The sequence below is a fragment of the Aspergillus novofumigatus genome (assembly GCF_002847465.1).
Source record: "Aspergillus novofumigatus IBT 16806 chromosome Unknown P174scaffold_2, whole genome shotgun sequence".
In the NCBI taxonomy this organism is placed as follows: Eukaryota; Fungi; Ascomycota; class Eurotiomycetes; order Eurotiales; family Aspergillaceae; genus Aspergillus; species Aspergillus novofumigatus.
The window spans coordinates 2,770,866-2,791,560 of NW_020194275.1; the positions used below are offsets into that span (position 1 = coordinate 2,770,866).

The 20,695-nt window shown below is 51.3% G+C and overlaps 9 protein-coding genes across 9 annotated transcripts; 4 read left to right on the forward strand and 5 right to left on the reverse strand.

Moving 5' to 3' along the window:
- Positions 1 to 7: 7 nt before the first annotated feature.
- P174DRAFT_510322 (uncharacterized protein) lies at positions 8 to 1,478 on the reverse strand (the record flags this gene model as incomplete). The annotated part of the gene is made up of 8 exons (XM_024831659.1): positions 8 to 404; positions 448 to 597; positions 686 to 937; positions 970 to 997; positions 1,055 to 1,156; positions 1,217 to 1,250; positions 1,292 to 1,372; positions 1,407 to 1,478. 8 exons carry the CDS (start codon positions 1,476 to 1,478, stop codon positions 8 to 10), a joined length of 1,116 nt encoding a protein of 371 aa, XP_024685844.1.
- A 1,044-nt stretch (positions 1,479 to 2,522) lies between these two features.
- P174DRAFT_439053 (NCS2 family permease) lies at positions 2,523 to 4,535 on the forward strand. The gene is made up of 4 exons (XM_024826697.1): positions 2,523 to 2,653; positions 2,729 to 3,649; positions 3,703 to 3,807; positions 3,886 to 4,535. The coding sequence occupies exons 1-4, from the start codon at positions 2,564 to 2,566 to the stop codon at positions 4,507 to 4,509; spliced, it is 1,740 nt and encodes a 579-aa protein (XP_024685845.1). The 5' UTR covers positions 2,523 to 2,563; the 3' UTR covers positions 4,510 to 4,535.
- Positions 4,536 to 5,217: 682 nt separating this feature from the next.
- On the forward strand, positions 5,218 to 7,380 carry P174DRAFT_457941 (putative C6 transcription factor; the record flags this gene model as incomplete). Its single annotated transcript, XM_024829598.1, has 6 exons — positions 5,218 to 5,334; positions 5,404 to 5,985; positions 6,036 to 6,187; positions 6,237 to 6,407; positions 6,482 to 6,820; positions 6,879 to 7,380. The coding sequence occupies 6 exons, from the start codon at positions 5,218 to 5,220 to the stop codon at positions 7,378 to 7,380; spliced, it is 1,863 nt and encodes a 620-aa protein (XP_024685846.1).
- Positions 7,381 to 8,027: 647 nt separating this feature from the next.
- On the reverse strand, positions 8,028 to 9,490 carry P174DRAFT_448908 (uncharacterized protein; the record flags this gene model as incomplete). The annotated part of the gene is made up of 6 exons (XM_024828795.1): positions 8,028 to 8,234; positions 8,296 to 8,670; positions 8,732 to 9,011; positions 9,064 to 9,234; positions 9,286 to 9,376; positions 9,436 to 9,490. The coding sequence occupies 6 exons, from the start codon at positions 9,488 to 9,490 to the stop codon at positions 8,028 to 8,030; spliced, it is 1,179 nt and encodes a 392-aa protein (XP_024685847.1).
- Positions 9,491 to 11,712: 2,222 nt separating this feature from the next.
- On the forward strand, positions 11,713 to 13,677 carry P174DRAFT_106256 (putative flavin containing polyamine oxidase). Its single transcript, XM_024820992.1, has 5 exons — positions 11,713 to 11,877; positions 11,931 to 11,959; positions 12,005 to 12,142; positions 12,189 to 12,492; positions 12,538 to 13,677. The coding sequence occupies exons 2-5, from the start codon at positions 11,939 to 11,941 to the stop codon at positions 13,548 to 13,550; spliced, it is 1,476 nt and encodes a 491-aa protein (XP_024685848.1). The 5' UTR covers positions 11,713 to 11,877; positions 11,931 to 11,938; the 3' UTR covers positions 13,551 to 13,677.
- Positions 13,678 to 14,402: 725 nt separating this feature from the next.
- Positions 14,403 to 14,813, reverse strand: P174DRAFT_363872 (DUF3716 domain-containing protein; the record flags this gene model as incomplete). The annotated part of the gene is made up of 2 exons (XM_024821954.1): positions 14,403 to 14,568; positions 14,620 to 14,813. 2 exons carry the CDS (start codon positions 14,811 to 14,813, stop codon positions 14,403 to 14,405), a joined length of 360 nt encoding a protein of 119 aa, XP_024685849.1.
- Positions 14,814 to 15,154: 341 nt separating this feature from the next.
- On the reverse strand, positions 15,155 to 15,748 carry P174DRAFT_106246 (uncharacterized protein). The gene has a single exon (XM_024820991.1). The coding sequence runs from the start codon at positions 15,650 to 15,652 to the stop codon at positions 15,287 to 15,289; it is 366 nt and encodes a 121-aa protein (XP_024685850.1). The 5' UTR covers positions 15,653 to 15,748; the 3' UTR covers positions 15,155 to 15,286.
- A 483-nt stretch (positions 15,749 to 16,231) lies between these two features.
- On the forward strand, positions 16,232 to 16,840 carry P174DRAFT_106244 (uncharacterized protein). The gene has a single exon (XM_024820990.1). The coding sequence runs from the start codon at positions 16,354 to 16,356 to the stop codon at positions 16,801 to 16,803; it is 450 nt and encodes a 149-aa protein (XP_024685851.1). The 5' UTR covers positions 16,232 to 16,353; the 3' UTR covers positions 16,804 to 16,840.
- Positions 16,841 to 19,023: 2,183 nt separating this feature from the next.
- P174DRAFT_364188 (uncharacterized protein) lies at positions 19,024 to 19,224 on the reverse strand (the record flags this gene model as incomplete). The annotated part of the gene is made up of 1 exon (XM_024821969.1): positions 19,024 to 19,224. A coding segment is annotated over one exon (201 nt), but the record flags the coding sequence as incomplete, so codon positions are not given.
- Positions 19,225 to 20,695: the final 1,471 nt, after the last annotated feature.

The window sequence follows — 20,695 nt, forward strand, 5'->3', positions numbered from 1 at the left end:
TTAGCTGTCACTGAATGAAAGCCCAGTTATCCAGCTCCAGCCTCTCACAAGTGTCGGCAATTAATGGCGACAGCCACCGATAGTCTTTGAGATCCAACACTGATATCCCACTTATAAAAAGAATCCATAAGAGTAATGGCGAATCAAAGTCCGAAGACTCCGATGCTGTGACGCAAAGGTCTTGCAGAGCGCTTCCCAGACGATCAGAAAGAAGGGGGCAGCTAGATCCGTCACGGTTATACTCGGGTAGCAACGTCGTCATAAATGCCAGCATCGCAAGGTATGTCATGTCGATATAACGTCCACCGGGCTCGGAAGAGGGATACCCTAGAGGCGAAACATCCACGAGGTGATAAAGGAGCGACACAAGTGTCTCCGTATAGTCTAGAGGATCAAGTTTCAGTCTTTACCTCCTCCCTACGCCGTTTAGCAGTTGAGAAGCTAAACAAATCGAGCATGATGGGCGGCATCCAAGAAGCAGCTCTGGGAAACTGCCCGCTGCAGACGTCGGGGTCGCATAGGACCATGTGAACGGGTACTTCATCGCTGCGAAACAGAGTATGTGTGCCATTTTGCATTGCTAATTCAACATCGAGCCTGATAATTGAACTGTTAACTTTACCCAGAAGAGAGGAACAAGAAAATGAGGCAAAGTGAAGGCAAGTTGAGAGCTACTGTTATGTACCTCAACGACTTCAGTGCCAGCGCACGGTTCTCTTGCATCAGCCTGGCAATTCCACCCCGCAGCTGAATCATGCAATAGAGCCCGTGGAGATGGACCGGTCCCGTTGCAGGCTGGTGATGTACTTGCTGGTAGATGGCGAGGCTGACCACAGCAGCTATGGCGCTATCGGAAACAGAAAAGGGACCCGACAGTTTAATGTTGACTAAAGCATACGCCTGCGAGAAGTGGTGAAGAGTTTTGGAGACGATATTGCTGGTTTCCGCTGGAGGAAGTCAACATAAGACGAAGATATAGCCAAGGTGCTATGAAAATCTGTATTTCCGGTGATCAACGGTGTTGCATGGACCGGCTGGCGATGCTGTCACTCACATGCTTCATCTGCCAGAATGTAGTTGACACAGATCGACTTTATAATGTCGAACTTGGTACAGAACTGTAGCGGAAACAGCGCATCACTGATGTCGAAGAACCCTGTAATCCAACGTCAGACACAGGATGTGGACGACCAGCCGAATAACAAAGGCAGCATACACCGATGCATGAGCACCGTGGACTCGGAGTCGAGCTCTTGAGGGAACGGAGTGAGACACAGATCGCCCACAACACCGGTCGGGGCATCACATATCCAGATCCTGAAGCATACAAGAGGTGTTTGAGCTCAGTCTTCTGCTTCTTGGTCGATCGGCGCTGCTTGCCCGCCCGCATTCTTCCCTCGCATGACGTGGGAGCGGATGATGCGCCTGTCAGAGCTGCCTATCCCGCTGGGGCTCTGGTTAAGAAACTGCAGCGCCATGGCAACAGTGCTAATTTCATGCTATTCTCCGGCAGTCCTGGCTGTCCAGCGCGTCCCTTCTCTCGAGGCTCCGATAGCGCAGATCGTGCACGAAGCGCTGTTGGTTGACGATGATGACACCGGCGAATTGCTCACCTCAGCTGATATTCCCCGGAATAATAGTTGCATTAGTTAGCTAACTACGCGGCACTAGCGCCACTATGCCTGATTGCAAGGAGGTGAATGAAACATCCCAATATCTAGATACAGCAATAAGCGAGATCACGTGTGTAAGCAGAACAAACAGGACAAACATTAATGCATCAGTAGCAGATGCCATTGGCACATGATTAATAGCTTGTGTATCTGCAGAGTCCCTTGACTCATGCTCTCCACTGTGAGTTGACAATAATAAACATTATTATGATATGATCAACAGTGAGCTGTCAGAGTGAATCCTTATCAACTGCTGATAACCCCAGCATCCTGGAGATAGGAGATCGGAGCGATACGAGAACAACGCTAGTTTCAGCCTACTAGTATCTGCCTTAGCATCACTTGGACGTCAGCCATGCACGAGCTTGTCTAAATCCCTCGGTGATATCCGCTGGACACCTTACCATTGACTTAGCTCCCTTGTTGCGTTATTCTGCAGTCATAGAAGCTACATGCGCAGACATTGAACCTATCTATTCCCACATATTTTTCGCCATCAACGCCATCGAGACCCGAGATATCCGTCGACCAATGTGCTTCTGGCCTTTTGATTCGACCCGCTGAAACCACCGTCCCGATCGGCAATTTACCACACAGAACAGAGGCCTCACACTGGACAGAACCACGGATGGCCAAGGATTGCCAAGCTGGAGACCTCAGAGATAAGCCATTGATCGAATCAAATTCTTCCTTTGGAGAATTTTTTTCTCCATTTTTTTCCCGTTTTCTCAATCGGTCGCGTGGTTGGTCATGTATGTCATGGAGGGAACTGAAATAAAAGTGGCATCGCGTCTCCAATCTGTGCGCGGGTTTTTCCCTCCGTGACTATCTGTCTGGCTTCAGGCTGGTACCTCTTTCTCCCTTTTTCCTTTCTTATTTACTGTCGCATCATGGGGATCACTCAGGCGGTCGAGAGAATCAATCTCCGGGTGGCTCAGAGCCCTGTTGGGCGATGGTTTCGCCTGGAGAATTCAGGACATGTCAGTATACTTCTACCTCGACTTGCGGAGGGTTAGGTTCAAGAGCTCGGAAGAAAAGCTTACCAAATGAGACAGCCGAAAGAACGCAAAGGCAGCTACTTCTTCACCGAAATTCGCGCCGGTCTCGCTACCTTCTTCGCTATGGCCTACATCATCAGTGTCAATTCCAACATCACCTCCGAATCGGGCGGCACCTGTGTGTGTCCCCCCGAGAGCCAGGCCGATCTCTGTAACAGCAACACCGAGTACCTGCTCTGTGTCCAGGAAGTCAAGCGCGATCTCGTGACTGCTACGGCTGCCATTGCCGCATTGTCTTCGTTCTGCATGGGTCTTTTCTCCAACTTGCCCGTCGCCCTCGCCCCCGGTATGGGTCTCAATGCCTATTTCGCTTACACTGTCGTGGGTTACCACGGCTCCGGCATGATCCCGTATAGTCTTGCTCTTACCGCCGTCTTTGTCGAGGGTTTCGTTTTCTTGGGCTTGACTCTGCTGGGTATCCGACAATGGTTGGCGCGTGCATTGCCAGCCTCGATCAAGCTCGCCACGGGCACGGGTATCGGTCTATATCTCACTCTTATCGGATTGAGTTACAGCGCAGGTATTGGCTTGGTTACTGGCTCTACCGAGACCCCGCTGGAATTGGCAGGTTGCATCTCTTCTCTACGTGATCCTACAACTGGCATGTGTCCCAGCGATGCTAAGATGCGGAACCCGGCGATGTGGGTGGGCATCTTTTGCGGTGGTGTGTTCACTGCGCTGTTGATGCTCTATCGGATCAAGGGTGCTGTGATCATTGGTATCTTGCTGGTTTCCATCATTTCCTGGCCGCGCCCTACACCAGTCACCTACTTCCCTCACACGGAGCTGGGTGACAGCATGTTCGATTTCTTCAAGCAGGTCGTGACCTTCCATCCGATCAAGCATACCTTGGTCGCTCAGGACTGGAGTCTCTCAGGCCATGGTGGGCAGTTTGGATTGGCCTTTATCACGTTCCTGGTAAGTCCGACGTTTCTGAAGTTATACGCTATCCTTTACTGATCAGCGTGTAGTATGTTGATATTCTCGACACCACCGGTACTCTGTACTCTATGGCCCGGTTTGCCGGAACCATCGATGAACGCACTCAGGATTTCGAGGGTAGTGCTCTTGCTTATGTATGTTTCCCACTCATTCAGTGTATTTTTTTTTTTTTTTTTTTTTTTTTTCTTCAATCAATCTGACTATGATCCCAGATGGTTGATGCAATCAGCATATCTATCGGTTCTCTCTTTGGCTCGCCCCCTGTGACGGCATTCATCGAAAGTGGTGCCGGTATCTCTGAGGGCGGAAAGACGGGTCTTACCTCCTGCGTGACGGGTATCTGCTTCTTCATCGCCGTCTTTTTCGCCCCGATCTTCGCCTCTATCCCTCCCTGGGCGACCGGCTGCACGCTGGTGATTGTTGGCGCCCTGATGTGCAAGGCAGCCGCCGAGATCAACTGGCGCTACCACGGCGACGCCATTCCCGCCTTCCTGACCATCGCCATCATGCCCTTCACCTACTCCATTGCCTATGGTTTGATCGCCGGTATTCTGAGTTATGTCCTCATCAATGCGACAGCCTGGCTCCTTGAGAAGGGCTCCGTCGGTCGGGTGGTGCCCCCGAACAAGGACGAGTCGGACCCATGGTCGTATAAAGTTCGCGGAGGATTTTTCCCTCCCTGGTTGCGACGGGCCGCTCGGGGCAAGAAGGACTTTTGGCGCGAGGATGAGGAGGAATCGGTGAATTTGGGGGTCGTGCCTGGTGGATCCGTCTCTTCGCATGACCGGCCGGAGGGAGGGAAGAGTGGAGTGGGTGTAGGGAACAAAAGCCTTTGATATAGCTTTGGTATAGTATAGCATGTAATGTAGTATTTCACACCACACCTAGGTAGTTTGCATCTCGGACTGATGACTCGGATGCCATATTATTTGATAGAAAAAGAATAAACAATCATGACTTTACTTTCGATATAGAAGGAATCCATTTCAACTTCTGAGATCCTAGTAGCCCAATATGAGTACATTCTACCTGAATTGAATGTGGCCACCCGTAATGTGTCGGAGAGAAGGCCGGGACTTGACTTCGGCATCCACGGACCACAAGACATCCAAGTATGACAGATATGTTGGAGTTAAATATCACAGAACCACAAGATAATAATAGCTAACAAGTAATATAGGAATACCACTATATATCTATATATCACTTCCAATAATTCATACCGCAAGAAATATCCAGAGGATGATTACAATACACGACTGCGGAGAAGCATGACAGCTCCATCCGCCAATCAGACGGGACCATTTACTTGGAACAGGCCTGGAATGGCGTAATTAATACCAGCTCTGTCACGGGCATTTGAGGTATCTTACAGGTCTGGTTCAGGGTTGATCGCATCTTCAAGTGCCCCTTCCGTCATGTTCGCATTAAACGCGATCGCCCTCTCCTTGTTCTACTTGATCTTCCCCTCCTTCTCTCACGTATTGGTTCTTCCTTGATTCCAGCTACCCGGAATGGCCTGAGTCCACAGAAATACCCCACCCATGGCCGAGTCCAAACCGTCTCCAGCCCCGCCTGGTGGCTCTGGTCCAAATGAAGCTCAGCAGAAGCGGAAAAACGTCGGTACAGCGTGCTCGGCCTGTAAAACGCGCAAGCTCAAGGTGTGTGACTGTCAGCTCCTCCATGACTCCCGGAGAAGACTACGGCGTTGTGCTAACCCCCAGTTCAAGTGCTCAGGAACCTCCCCATGCACCAACTGTATCAAGAACAACGTCGAATGTACCTTTGACGCCAGCGCCGATAAACGCCGCCGCGGCGCCCTAAAGCGCAAGGTCAACCAGCTCGAAGAGAAAGAGGACCTCCTGATCCAGCTCGTCAGCACCCTCCGCGAGAGCGGCACCCGGCGCACCATCCAGCTCCTCAACCTCATCCGCAGCAACGCCTCCCTGGCCGAAATCCAGCTCTACATAGACACGCAGCTCAAGTCCGAGCTGGAGCAGACACCGGAGCTGATCGAGGTGTGCAATGAGATACAACTGTTCGAGCAGATGGGGTCGCGGTCGCGGCGGCGTATTCTCGACTCGCAGAGGGCGTCCGTGGAGCCTTTGTTCCGTGTGCCGGCGGCCCCGTGGACGACCGTCACCGACGATGACGAGCATGTATCGCATTTGATTTCGCTGTGGTTTACGTGGGTTCATCCGTTCTATTACTGGATCGATCGGGAGTTGTTTCTGCGGGATATGCAGTCGGGGTCATTGGACTCGAAGTTTTGTTCGCCGTTTCTGGTGAATGCCATCCTGGCCGATGCGTGTGTAGGTAGACTGCGGTTGAGGTACTTGGACTTGCTGGTGACTGGTGACAGGCATACTCGGATAGTTTGGAGTCGGATGCTTCTTCGAGAGACACGGCCGCCCAGGGGGCCCGCTTCTACAACGAGGCCAAACGTTTGCTAGACAAGGAAGAAGGCAGAATCACCCTTGCGACTGCCCAAGGGCTGGGGGTTTTATGGATATGGTATGTTCCACTCGGTTGCCAGAACTGGCCCTCTGCTGAAATACCCCAGCGCTTCCATGACCAGGAAAGATCGACATGGCTGGATTCATCAGAGCCAACTCGCATACGCCGTTCAGGAACTATTTCCGAGCATCACGGCTCCGAAGGAGGCCGACGGTGAGGCGCTCGACTTGGCCCGAGCGGCCAATGTAACAATTTGGGGTTTGTTCAACATCGCCATGTACGCAATGCCGTGTTCTTTTACCAGTGCCGGACGGCTAGAACCAGGGACGACTGACCAGTCCCTGGACCCAGGACCCATGCCGTATCGAGTAGGAAGGCGCCTTTGATTAAACCGCCCCGAAAGCTACGGCTCCCGCCGATCTCCCATGACCCGGACGCCGACCTGTGGGTACCATATCCAACCGAGTCCGAAAAATTGCAAGCGCATACACTGTGTACGTTCCGAGCCCTCTGCAGTCTGAATGAAATCGCCTACGATATTACCTACCCCCATTTTCATGGGGAAGTTAACTCGTCAGAGACGGAAAAGAGCGACGAGTTGCAACGACGACTGCGAGAGTGGCAAAGCGAGCTGCCACCCTGCCTGAAGGAAAAGGATGCTATTGAGGTTCCGCACGTCTTGTGTCTTCAGTAAGCTTTCCGTCCCCGACGCGTACGTTCGAGAGTAGCGGAGGCTGACTATTTGCAGCATGTATCAGCACGCGCTCATTATAACCGTCTACGAACTCTTATGCACGAGTGAGCGGAACGTTCACTCGGACCACCGCCTTTTCCACATGATGCCAAAGAGCCACCAGGAGGCCTGCTTCTCATCTGCAAGGAGCATCTCTCAGCTGATGCGGCTGCACCGTTCCGCGTGGGGCGTTGAACGCATGCCACAAGGCACCAGCCAGCCGATCAACATAGCTTTACTCGTCTTGCTCGAACGGCTGGATGTACCGGAAAACCGTGATGCGTTCATTAACCTCAGCATAGCCGCGAAAGCTGCATCTCGACGATGGAGCTCGAGCAAAGCTGCTTTGGATAGGATCCGCACCCGGGCCATTATCCATGGCCTTCATCTACCGACCGAAACAGATTCGTTATTTGCTGACTTTGGAAAGCGACCCAAAAATGAGCCTTCAGACGAGTCTCCGTTCACCATGGCCGACACGATCGACACCTCAGACGGCGAGGGTTCCGACTCCTGATGTATATCAGCTTTGCACTAATCAAGTCAAGTCTTGAAAATAGATTTAGACTGTGTTGGCTTGACTCAGCTTGTGCAATTCTTCTTTACATAGCTAGTGCTCCTACTTCGTCGGATTGAGCTCTCAGGCGCCTCACCGGTATCCAACAGGCGGCCGCGCGTGCGACACCATGACAGGCGCGAGCGATTGAGATGCGTTCAGCGGACGATCTTAACGATATGAGACCTTGAGCACATTTTGATTTTTGCCCGATGATGTGGCCAGTCTGCACGGGACGTGCCTACGCACAGCTTCTGCCATAGCGCTGTGCTACTCTCGGCGGCGGCCTAGGCTTCGGTCGCAATATGGACGAAGAGACCCCCTGATTTTTACTGTTAGTCACAGTTACCAAGCTATGGACATTCGGCACCCAGCTTTCTGTACATTAGGCAAGCAGCAGATTTGTCCCTCCTCGGCGTTGGAGAGTTAGAAATACTCATTTGGAATCGGAACCAGAACCTTTATCAGCCTTGTCATGGGAATTCGCATCATAAGTCTATTAATCATGATGGCTTATCGTATCTGCCATCAACCAGAGCGTTTCCGGCATACAAGCCACGTCAACATGTTGATCGTTATCATCATATCATCAGTCATAAAAGAAGTCATCAGGCAACTGAGTCGGCACCCTTCAGCGGCTTAAGAGACATACGCGGGTAATAGTGCGGGAAATAATGCCACGAGGCCCAGACCAGCACCGTCGCCAACGTGAGCGGCAGCGTGATGACCCAGTACAGCCAGAAATTCCCAGACATGATCCACGACTTCGCTCCACCGTCATTCGACAGATTGAAGAAGTTTGTCCCGAACAGACCCTACAATGCATACTCAGCCATTTTCACTCATTCAAACTCAAACCCGAGGCTGGAAACATACCGAAATAAACGTCCCCGGCAAGTAAACCATACTCACAACCGCCACCGTCTTCATCATCGCACCGTCCTTCTGCGAAACCAGATTAAACGCCAGATTGATCTCGTTGCGCAGCCGCTCACTAAGCGATTGCGACCGCGTGAGCAGCGAATGCAGCTGTTTCGCGACGAAGTGCGCCCGCTGCGCGGTGTGGATCCAGCTGCCCCTGTTTTTGTATGTCAAGACTGGATGCTCGGCGCGGAAGCGCGCCTGCTCGTCGACTAGAGATTGCAATGTGTGCGTCGCGACCGCGAGAGTCTCGTTCGCGTGGAAGATGTGTCGGGCGATGTCGTGCAGGTTGGGGAAGTTAAGCGGGGGCGGTCTTGGTTCGTTGCGGGCCTGGCCATTTTAGCTTTGGAATCAGACAATTGCTTGCGACTGGCTGGGCTAAGGGGGTTACCTTCTCGATAGGCCGGACCAGATCCCGCAGGGACCAAATCGACGTATCATATTCTTTTACCACGCCTTGTGCGAAAAGCGTGTGCCAGATGTATGGATTCCCCGGTTGGTTGGGGGTGGTCGATGCGCGACGAGATACTGTGCCACGACGTCCGGTAGGTTCAGGAAGAAGACGAGCTGGCGGTCTGCTTGCGGGTGCCATTGGACGAAGACGGCTGTTTGGATCCAGGCGTATACGCCTGGTTCGACGGCATGTTTGATCTTGAAGCAGGTCCATGATACTATATAGATCAGTACAGACACAAATTGAGCACGAGGGGGTTGGAGGTAGACGGACAATGCTTGGTGACTTTTCCTTTATCGTCAATGTCATAGTCGCAGAAGAATGTCCCGTTCAGGTCTCCCTTGATGACGGGGAAGAAGTCGGGAGGGAAAAAGACATTTGGATTGTCGTGCTTTAGAACGGTCGAGCGTTTGATTGTTTCCTCGGAGTAATTCGCGTATCTGTTTCGTCGGCTGTGAGATTATGCTAGCCAGAACTGGGAAAAGACGTACAATAGAACTATCGAAGGTGGTTGACGTTGGTAATTCTCTAATTCCTGCCATAGATTTGCCTGTCGTGATGTCCAGGTATTCTCGTTCTCGTCTATCGAGGCTAAGCATTAGACACAATTAGACCCGGCGGCGGTTAAAGAACATACATACCACTTGCTTCAACAACAGTCGCTATATCCACTTTCTCATCGACATAATCATCCATTGTGAGTCTCTATTTTATTAAAGCAGAAGCAGAAGAGGGAAAGGAGGAAGTGGACACTTCATCTTATAACTGTAAGTGAAAGTGGTGGCTGTGACAGCACTAAATCTGCAGCCATACGCCGTCAGCTGTCGACCCTGGGCGTCTCGCTTCACCGTCTGGCTGCAGGGTTAGCCTCGTTTGCAATTCTAGACTCGGCTTCAGCCTTGCGGTATGTCTTAGCCTTCTCGATGATTCTGTTCTAGGAATGTATATGGGGGAAGTCCTAATCCAATCAATAATTTATAAGGAAGACAGGTCATGTATGGGGTTGTCTTTCCAGCCGCACTGCAGCTCCGCGTACTTAAATGCGGGGGACCTCAACTGAGTTCATTTGCAATCATATAAAATAGCCCTGGGAATGGTTTTCATGGGACTGCGAACGGATTCCAGGGAGAGTATTGTCCGAGTTCTGTGCGGATTGCTGTTGATTGCCGTGTACATAATTCCTGCAGATTTACTCTGATAAGTAGTGTTGAAGGAATGGATCTCGCTGGATCAGCTAGAGATGACAATGCAGTATTACCGGGATTGGTTTTATATTGAAGATGCCGATGGAACGAACACACGCGCAACTTACATATCAGGCGTCAAAGACAGAGAGATATGGTCCAGTAGAAGAGGAAGTTTGTTATCAATTTAAGTGTCCCTCCTCAAACTTCATGATGACGAACAATAGGTCCTTCTATTGTCATTAGAAAGGGTAGGACTGCCGCTGCTTCGACTCTCCGTCTACTGATGATGATGAATGTGCTTCAACATCAGGAAAGGAGGAGGGAGTTGGGAAAATGGGTGTGCTTCCAGTATGTCTGACGTGCTGATTTGTTTCGTCTCGTTCTGGCAACTGTCTTGGTTGATATCAGTCATTGGATGGGAATGGCATAGACCAAAGATTGGAAGGACTATGCAAGTGAAGCGCCAGCCTTGCCTGACACTACACTGTTATACCTCACCTGACTTAGCTGCTCATATATAAAGTCAATATACTCTTGGATTAATAGTTCTATTTACAACTCTGTATACTCTACATCTTTGTCTGTAACACGCGCTAATCAGCGTACTTTGCACGCCTGTTCTGATCATCTCATTACACACTCTTTTCTACAGAGCAAAGGATCCTCAGGCTGCAGTGATGGATACTCTTATTCTACAGGACCATACTGAGTCACTAGAAGGGCTGTATTGCAAGCCTGTTCGTGGCTTTGTGCACATTCCTCCTCAAAGCCTCAACGAAGGGTCTCGCTCCGTGCAGTACTACTCATTATTCGACGCAGAACAACTTGGAACAGACTAATATCAAAGAGATTCTGCCAAAAATTATCGAGGAAGATATCTGCCACCGGTCATGTTCAGCATTTGCTCTGAGAGGTTCCTTTCTACGAGCATTGTTCTCAAGCGGATGCAGGGTCCGATCAGGTGTGAGTGACTACATTAAAGAATGAGAGTCGTTCATGATTGCTAATAATATGCCAGTGAGCAGTTCTGTATCTACTACAAAGGTTTTCTGATGAGTTCAATGCGTATCCCGAAGTATTGTCAAACGACGAGATAACAGAGAAGAATTCTGGAGACATACAAGATACACCAAACATCAACTGCAAAATGATTAACAGTCGATGCTTAATTTAGCAAGAGATGATTGATACCATTGATTTGATAATGGAAACCTCTAGCCGAATTTGAGGAGGTCCACCCGATCAGCTTGAGTTCCTGTGATGGTCCTTCGTATCCTGGCGATTGTTCATTTGAACCTTGCAAACTATTTGCCAGTTGCAGCAATAGCTGCATTAGACAAGCGACCAACTTTCCCTATCCCACATTTTGCAACAACGATAACGGGACAGGAGAATTTCTCATCGGAGAGAAAGATGCGGAGATTCATCTCGCAGCCGAAACAAATGTTACTATGCTTATCAGAACTCGTCGATGCCTCCGCATAGACCTTCCAAATCTCGCGTAGCGGCACTCCCCATGTTGTGAGATGGTCAGGTGGAGTAGGTTACATGGACCTGCCGATCCTCTGCATTCCCGCATCTTATCTCCATGTATCTATGCAAGGAGAGCTGGAGCTAATGCAGAAGTGGAGTTGTCTGGGGCAGCTGCTGAGAGGAATTGCAGTCTACAGTCGGAGCTGCAGGTCAGGCATAAAAACCGCATGTGCCCGCATTCCAGCGCAGGCTTTTCCTCAAGCATTGCGCTCCATCACCTTGCTTTAACCTTGTCCCAACGATGCGTCTTCAACTGGGTTTGGTTGCCATCGTAGGCTGCGCGGTTCAATCTGTCGCGGCTTACGTAGCTCAGCAGCCACGATCTCAAGAGGGAAAATGCCAGAGAACTACGGTCGCAATCTTGTAAATGCATCGCTTCTCTTTCCGTATATTTATATTTGCTAATTCTTGCAGAGGAGCAGGAATGGCAGGGATCAAGGCTGCTGTATGTTGAGCATGTGCCTGATGTATTCAAATCTGACCGTAACAGCAAACTTTGTCCAACGCATCGATCCATGACTTGCTCATCCTAGAATACCGTGACACCATTGGAGGCCGTGCCTGGCATACGGACTTTGGCCAGGACGAAAATGGAGATCCTTATGTCGTGGAACTGGGTGCCAACTGGGTATGTTATTCCTCGTTTTATGTCGAACCACTCTGACATTGAACAGATCCAAGGCATTGGGACCCCGGACGGCCCACAGAACCCTATTTGGACACTAGCGAAAGAGTTCAACCTGAAGAATACATTTTCCGACTATGACAACGTCTCAACTTACAATGAGAACGGATATTCCGACTACTCGCATCTCTTTGATGAGTTTGATGCTGCCGACGAGATTGCCAATGCCGCGGCCGGCACGATTCTACTGGAGAATCTGCTAGATCAGACAGCTCGCACAGGCCTCGCTTTGGCTGGCTGGAAGCCGAAAAAGACCGACATGAAGGCGCAGGCTGTTGAATGGTGGAACTGGGGTGAGTCTGCTCTGCCTTTGACAAAAATGAAATTAACAGGCGCAGACTTCGAGGACGCTTATTCACCAATCGAGAGCTCTCTGGTATTTGGTTACGCCGGGAGCAACCTGACCTGGAATGGCTTTAGCGACGAGGACAACTTTGTATTGGATCAGCGCGGATACAACACCATTATCAAGGGCATGGCTGCGAAATTTCTAAAGGCGAACGACACACGGCTGCGTTTGAACACGCAAGTCACCAACATCACTTATTCCGACAAAGGGGTGACGGTGTACAACAGTGACGGAACTTGTGTTCAAGCCCAATATGCATTATGTACATTTTCCCTGGGTGTGCTGCAAAATGACGCCGTCACCTTCACACCGGAGCTGCCCTACTGGAAGCAGACGGCAATTCAAAAGTTTACCATGGGCACCTACACCAAGATCTTCCTTCAGTTTAACGAAACCTTCTGGCCCTCGAACACACAGTACTTCTTGTACGCGGACCCTAAGCTCCGTGGCTGGTATCCCATCTGGCAATCCCTGTCAACACCTGGTTTCCTGCCCGGATCCAACATCCTCTTTGTCACCGTCACCAACGAGTTCTCCTACCACGTGGAGAACCAGTCCGACGAGGAGACCAAAGCAGAGGTGATGGCCGTTCTGCGCAAGATGTTCCCGGACAAGGACATTCCGGAGCCTACTGCATTCATGTATCCTCGCTGGAGTACCGAGCCGTGGTCATACGGAAGCTACTCGAACTGGCCCGCAAGCACCGGCCTGGAGGAACACCAGAATCTGCGCGCCAACACGGGCAGACTGTGGTTTGCAGGGGAACACACCTCACCAAGCTACTTTGGGTTCTTGCACGGAGCCTACTTTGAGGGTCTGGATGCCGGACGACAGATTGCGGCGCTCTTGCAAGGCCGCTGCGTCTACTACAACTCGACGATGGAAAGGCTGTGCGGGCCTCGCAGGCATTATGAGACGCTGCATGGAATCACGCCTCTGGCTGATTATAGTGCGGTCAATGGGTGGATTTCCAACAGTTTCTATGATTACAATGATGAATAGTCTGTAGCCAATCTTTGTCATGTTGATTATTTCATCTAGTCTGGTCAGGATCGCTTCCTGCAGTTCAAAGAATAGCCCTACAAGCGGCCACAAGAAGTTCTAACATATGTACGATTCAAATATCTCTTAGGATATCAGTAGTCGAAAATGCATGCAATATTACAGGCTAGTTGTTCGGAGAGGAGGTGATTTCCCTCTCGCACCTCGTCATGCAGCACTAACTCGGCGATAAAACCCTCGACACCCTCCAAGTCCCGGTCCGCAGGTGCCGAACGCGGCCCAAGTGGCGGCCTGACGGCGAACCTGCAGCGGGACCCGGAGGCACTTCTTCTTAAGTCGCTGGCAACGTTTGCACTTTGCGGTAGGCGGCGTCCCGCACGCAGGCGCACACCTGGCCCTGGCGGAGGGCGTCTCTCAGGCACCTCTGGCAGGGGGCAGAGGGCCCGGACTTGGCGCCGGCAGGAGGGGATGACAGCGGAGGAAGAACCCCGAAGGGCGGCGCAGGACTGAGGGAGCCACCGGCACGCAGGAGGCTCGCCCCGGGCGAGCTGGCGGCAGCGGGCGGACTGCTGGCACGCGACATGGTGGCAAATGGGAGGCTGTTGAGGGACCCCAGAGCGGGGCCCGCGTCCTCAGAGGAGGACAGTTCGGATGCGGCCACACGACGACGGCGCGGAATCCATGGGACGGATGGGAGCAAGGTAAGTCTCCGGAATGGGACACGGCACACCCATCCTATGGTTTGGAGGCAGTTCAATGGTCGCGTGGCCAAACCATCTCGAATCGACAGTCCGGCGGATGAATCCAAGAGTTGACAGTATGAGCTCGAATTCCTGGATGAGGGGCCCTAGCTCAGCATCGGGTCGAATGAGGTACGGTGGCCGACTTGAGAGGAGTACGATTGGAAGCGACCGACTGTCGTTCGGCGGAATCATCGACGCTTTCACCTGGTGGCATATCTTGCAAGACAGCTCCGTCATTCCATAGCTTGAGCAAACCGCCGGCTTGCAGGATCGCCCTGCACGAATAAGCAACGACCCAATAGGAGATTGATGAGAGAGAAACTTACATATCATCCCCGGAGTCCCATTGTTTGTTCCGACCAAGGTAAAACTCGCACGTCGAACCCTTTCCGTGCCAAAGACAGTTGGCACAAGCGCCCTGGAACAAAGCTCGGGTAGTGCCATTCGAGTCATATTCGGGAGAAACGATACATTTCAGGAACGTGCCTGAACCTGTACACTGTTTGCAAGCAGGATCCATCGCAACACCTCGCTGGTAGAGAATAACGGCCGATTGCTGAGACTGGTTGACAATCGATTTGATCAACGGTTCCCCGCTTTTCCTAAAGGACCACTCGACTTCGCGCACTACATCCAAGAGAACAGCGCAAGATCTTTCTTGTTTTGTTAGGGAAAGGGGACACTTCTCCGCCGCGTGCTCGACGGCACCACGACGATCAGGAACATGCATGATCGAATCAGGAACGGGGGTATAGTAACGAAGAAGCTGCAAAACGCGGGCCTTGTTCGCCTGCTTAGAGAATTGCCGCCCAAGTCGCTGAATATTCTTCAAGGTACAGAAATCCAGCGCCGCATGCTGCACCCGCCGGGATTATTCTAGTAAAGACATATAGAAGGCTATGTCGCTGGGCCATGTCTCAAACGGCGTGCCACTTAACATCCATATAGCCGGCATAGCGCGGAACTGGGGCAATCGGGTCCGCAGACGAAGACTTACCTGGTTAGCAGGGCAGACACGACGGCGACACGCCAGAGACAAGAAAGGAAGACTGAGACAGTGGGAGAAGCTGGCGGGGGACTTGCGCAGGGAAACGCCTGCGGCGCGCCCATCGGAGCAGCTCCTTTCAACCTGCCTATTGCTGACCTTGTTAAGGGCATTCGGCAGTTCAGTGAGGTGGAGTTCGAGTAACGAAAGTGCCGTCTTGTTGTTGAAGGTGACGTCGCTATTATCGGGGTCAAAGTAACCAAAGTCCCGGCTAAGCAAACGACCGCCATTATCAATGAAGTCGTACCACTGGTGATTCTTTTTTGGACTAAAACGGGGCCGGAGGTAAAGCTCGGTCTCCAACAGTACAACATTTAGATCGCCATACTTCGGCGCAGGGCTACGCCATAGAAGCGAATACTAGTCGCCTCGATTTCTCCCATGAAGAACAGGAGCGCCGCGGACCAAGCAACATAACCTGTATCACCAGGCATCAAGCGCAACGCCTTAGCGGAGCGGTATCCTGCCTAATCCTCCGCCGTGGCGCTGCCGTCGGGGTACCGAATATGCGCGAGTTCGGCACGACGTCCCTCCAGGAACTTGTTGTACGCATCATACTGCGGAGTTGTTAGAAATGAGGCAGCCCTTCGATAGGAAAATCGACGGGGATACGTACGGCTCGATCCTTCTTTTTACCAGTAATACCATGAAGCTTGCGATGCGATTCCTCCACATTTTCAAAGGCATCAACAAGCCCAAGCATCGCGTCCGAAAAGCTGTCGAACAGGGACGGATCCCAGTTATACTGGGGTTCTTATTGCTGTATAGCTGAAAATCGCTGAATTCCACAACGCAGACTTTCAACAATCCGGAATGCGCCCGGCCCACTGGGATTGAGTAAGCGGTCCGGAATAAGCGTGTTAGGTCTCGCAGATGTCGCAGCTTTTTAGCCATCTTGCGAAGATATCAAGTTCGTACACTACCTGCAAACCTGACATCTTCTCCCTCCCATCTTTAGAAGAGTCTTGTATGAAACAATTGCTAGCCGGTCGAGGGATGTGCCATAACGGAGACTATGCGGCAGTCCAGGAATGACGGTTCCCTAAGTAATGTTAGTCGCGATGCTCAGAAGACAGGGAACGGAGTTACTTACTCTCACAGCGGGCTCGCGACGGACATTCATCAACTCCACAAAGGAATCTCCGTGCCAGAGCACTCAAAGGGCCAGCAGGGGGCCTCAGGCGGCATGCGCGAGGGCAGCAGCAGTTGGCGGCGCCAGACCAAGGGCAGGACTGAGCGCCTCTTCTCATGTCGGTTGCTCCTGATGTTCTCACTGCGTTGTTCTCATTGCTTTCGTTGGGGGCTAGGGCCGTACTTGTGTATGACGAACATCTGGTCCGGGCTCCCCACTGTCCTGCGTTCGTTGACCCAGGGTTGCGTCAAGGCTGAGGCTGCCGGAACTGTCACCGGTGTGTCAAATGAGTGGATCGTCGATAGTTTATGCATCCGAGCCCTGCCAGCCTAGGGGGCCCATAGTCGTGGACTGGACTCTCCCAGCAGCTGGCGCAGTAGTCTCATATCTGCAAAGAAGTTGCAATTTGAAGTCGTTTATTTGTTAGGTCCACTGCCTCATTCCATTTGTTGATCCACTAGCGTAGGAGCTTCGTGAGCACGATGATCAGGGTTTGCACCGTCCCATCTTGGGATCAGCTCCTGGGTCGGGCTGCCGGCGACACATATACAACAGCACGGGAAAGATGCAGCACCGGGACATCCAATGGAGGACCACGGTCCAGACATGGCTGCGGATGCCGTATCTACCCCAAAATCTGGATCTCCGGGGCCTAATAATGGCACATGGTAGAAGCTCTCACAGAGGGATACAGTTCCTCAGGTAACACTCCCTTGGTCGTGATGAAAAATCACAGGACAGCACTGGAATACCCAGTGTCGACTAGCATCCACCTTGCGGGGAATGATCCTTTCGTCGTATGTGATTATGAAAGCATGCTTGAGATTCAGATCATGTCCAATAGGCTGATCCGATTTAACCAGGCGAGCACCTTCTTCCATAGGTGTCGTAGCAGTTTTGGGCGAATGGGGATCGAATCCGTCGACAAGACGCTGAAGATAGGCCCGTTGAGATAGCTTGATGCATCTCTTCTCAGTGTCGAGGTCAACTTTCATGCCGAAATAGTAGCTGGCTGGCCCGATGAGCGAATAACTTGTGATCTAGCCTAGGTGTGTTTGAATTAGAATGCATATCAATCTCATAAGTTGGAGTCTAACCTAACAAGTGTCGCATGGGTTTTCTTACCTTAAAGGTGATCAAGCGCAGTGCTTAATGAATGCTTGGTCCATGGAACCTTGGCTTCTCCTACAGCCTGTGCTATGCCAGGTCGGTCCATAGTAACAAACTGGGGACATTGATATAGCCCTGATATGGCGACACAGCATCTCTGGATCTGCCAGATATGAGGTCGTGTAGTTGAGCTTTGAAAGCGGCGCCTCGACGGTCTGAAACTGACGGTATGGTTTGTGATTGGAAGGCTTGCCAGGTTGCATCTAGGGCATTTTCAAGATGCACGGAGATGGTAGCTTGTGTCAACAGCTCCTGTATGACACGACAGCTAGGGGTATATCCTTAAAGCTTCTCACTGGCATTCTGGCAATGAGGATGTGATGATCATCTAAGATTGAGAGATTAGCATCTACTCACTGATTCTTTCAATCCACACTTACCAAGACTAACTTGAGGGCATCATTATTTCCGGGCATTCCGGGGAACAGGGGACTGGCCATATCTTGTGGCTGTAAGTATCTGACTCATTCTCTGAACTGAGGCCCTTGAAGGGGGATTGTGGCACTTGATACCAAGCATCCTTTAATGCTCATTGAGATTGACGTCCTTGGTCGATGACCCGGGAATGATGGCAGTAGTGTGGTTAAATTAAAGTCCATTTTGACCGGGCAAGCCCGACCAACTTGCAGTTGGCACACGCCGGTTGTTGCCTCAGACAAAGTAGCCATTTGAGTGCCTCTCCTCTGAAGCCCGTGTCCAGATCCCGGCTAGTATTGACGATTGGTCATGTTCTGCAACCCCTCAGGCGATTAGCGAAAGCTACTGAAGAACGGTAGAAAGTTTCGTCTCTTCGTCAATGACGTCTCCAGTCCCCTATGCAAAGGGCATGTCGGGAAGAAAAACCCAATATCATATGGGCGCCATGTCCCTGCTGATTTATCTTGTTCGACTCTTGCTGTGTTACCATTATTGTTTGTGTCTGACCGGCGGTATGGCTAGCAATTGTAATCGTCGTCGTCACTAGAACTACTTGAATCACAGTCGTCATCGCGATGTCTGGTGTGACATCTTGATCGGCGGGTGCGAGACCTCTGTCTCGAAGAACGATGCCGAGAGCTTCTTGACCGATCTTCAGCGCGGAGCTGGGCAAGTACTGCTGACAGTTGTGGCGAGTCCTAGCCACACCGGTCGACTGAGCGAAGCACAGTATGATTGTACTTCTCACCTGCCGGAGAATAGCCCGAGCAGGCGGGGAGCACACCCGTTGCGCGGTATGCGGGCGCTTGGAGACACCGGTAGCAGCAATGGGCCGGAGAAAGAGAATCAGGCGCAGGAGGAGATGGCAGGACGACAGCAAGGGCACGGCCTATAAAAATGTCAGTCGCGCGCGGTTGGACCAACCACAAGCCCTACCTGAAGCTGTACGACGTCTGTTCATGTTTGTTATCTGAACTCACTCATTCCAGACGCATTCAGGACCTCAGCTATCCGAAAATGACAATGCTGTAAGACCGGGTTCGGCAGAGGGATATTCTCGGCTCCCTCTACGTTCGTGAACGTCAGAGTGCCGCCTTTCGGAAGCGCCCTTTGACTCCAGGGACGCCAACGCCGGTAAGGCTTCAGCTTGTAGCTATGAGGTACATCCTATACAACGGATTTTATCAGCAAGTGGGAATCACGATAGCCAGTCTAAATGGTACACACCGTTGCTTTGCAGGGTAGTTTCCGATAAACGTGTTCACCAGCGTGTCCACGCACCTCCAATCGGTTTAGATGCATGCGACGACGCCTTTAGGAATTTTCCAAATTGAGCGTGAAGCTCCGCAAGTATTTATTGCTAAAGACATAAGTTAATGGAGGTACCGATGTATGGATTGAATTCCTCACCATGGTCACTGATGATGACGGCAATTTGCGGGACCGGCATTGCACTATTCAACGGGCTTGGGAATTCGACCGAAGAACGGCGTCATGGATAAGGCGCCATCGGCCTTTGCTCCAGCAGGCAACATAAAAGTGCAGATGATATATTGCACTAGATATCGTCGACGATGAGAATTTGGCGCCGTACGTAAGTTCCGCTGTTGTGGAAGCGCATTGGGCATACCTTAAAGTATTCTTGTCCACGGTGCGAAACCACAGCGACATGCTTGTAGGCTGATGGGTGTATTCTCCATTGGTAGAAAAATTGTGTGGCAAGGAGAAGCACAAGGATGAAGTGTACATTAACGTGGATGGCGGGCAGCACAACGACAGCCACAATGGTGACTGCAGCAGGAGCCGGCTGTCGTGACATGTTAGCTTTCATTCAGAGGAAAACCACCCAAAGGTATACTCACCATATGATAATGATGGCTATGGTGGTGATGGAAGACCACGGAATCATTGCAGACTGTCATGACGGGCAGAGTCCAACCGGCTGGGCACCGTAATGGCATCTTGTCCACTCGGAAAACAAACCTTCACAGTGTTTGCCTGGAAGAGTCCGGCTGGAGGCGACTGTTGCTTCTCTATAAGGGACTTTCTGAGTCAGTTCCTCGATGTCTTAACGTAGTACCGCAAGTACCTCAGAAATTAAATACCAGAACGCCCTTAACTAGTCGCTAACTAGTTGGCTAACTCGTTCGATATCTCCCTGGTAAATAAAAGGACCATGAGAAACACCAGCCTGGTCCAGCCGTGGTGTATGTTTACCAGACCCGCCCCGATTATGTTCCATCTGTTGCAGTGATGTCCGGTATGTTTGGTTTGCGAGTGGCAGGAAGGGATTTCTCTGTGTAGCTCTGGCCAGGAACCATTGAAGGTTGCTTGTCAGATCGACGAGATTCTGCACATCATCAAGAGCGCAGCCTAATCTCCTCGACCATGACAAATTCCCAACACATGTTCGCACCCTCAGCGTAGTAGCTTGCCAGGACAAAGGGGTTTCGCAGCTCGCGTCCCCTTTCAACAAGAGTAACCAGGCGAAATGCTTGTTTCGGTAGGTACCTCAGCTATAGAGCTGCTTCATGAATTGGACAATGCGCTTTGGCTTGGGTTTAAGCAAAGCTTTATTGGCCTTCCAAAGCCGTAATGGTTTTGGAAGAAGCACAAACAGAGCTCTTTGGCAGATGCG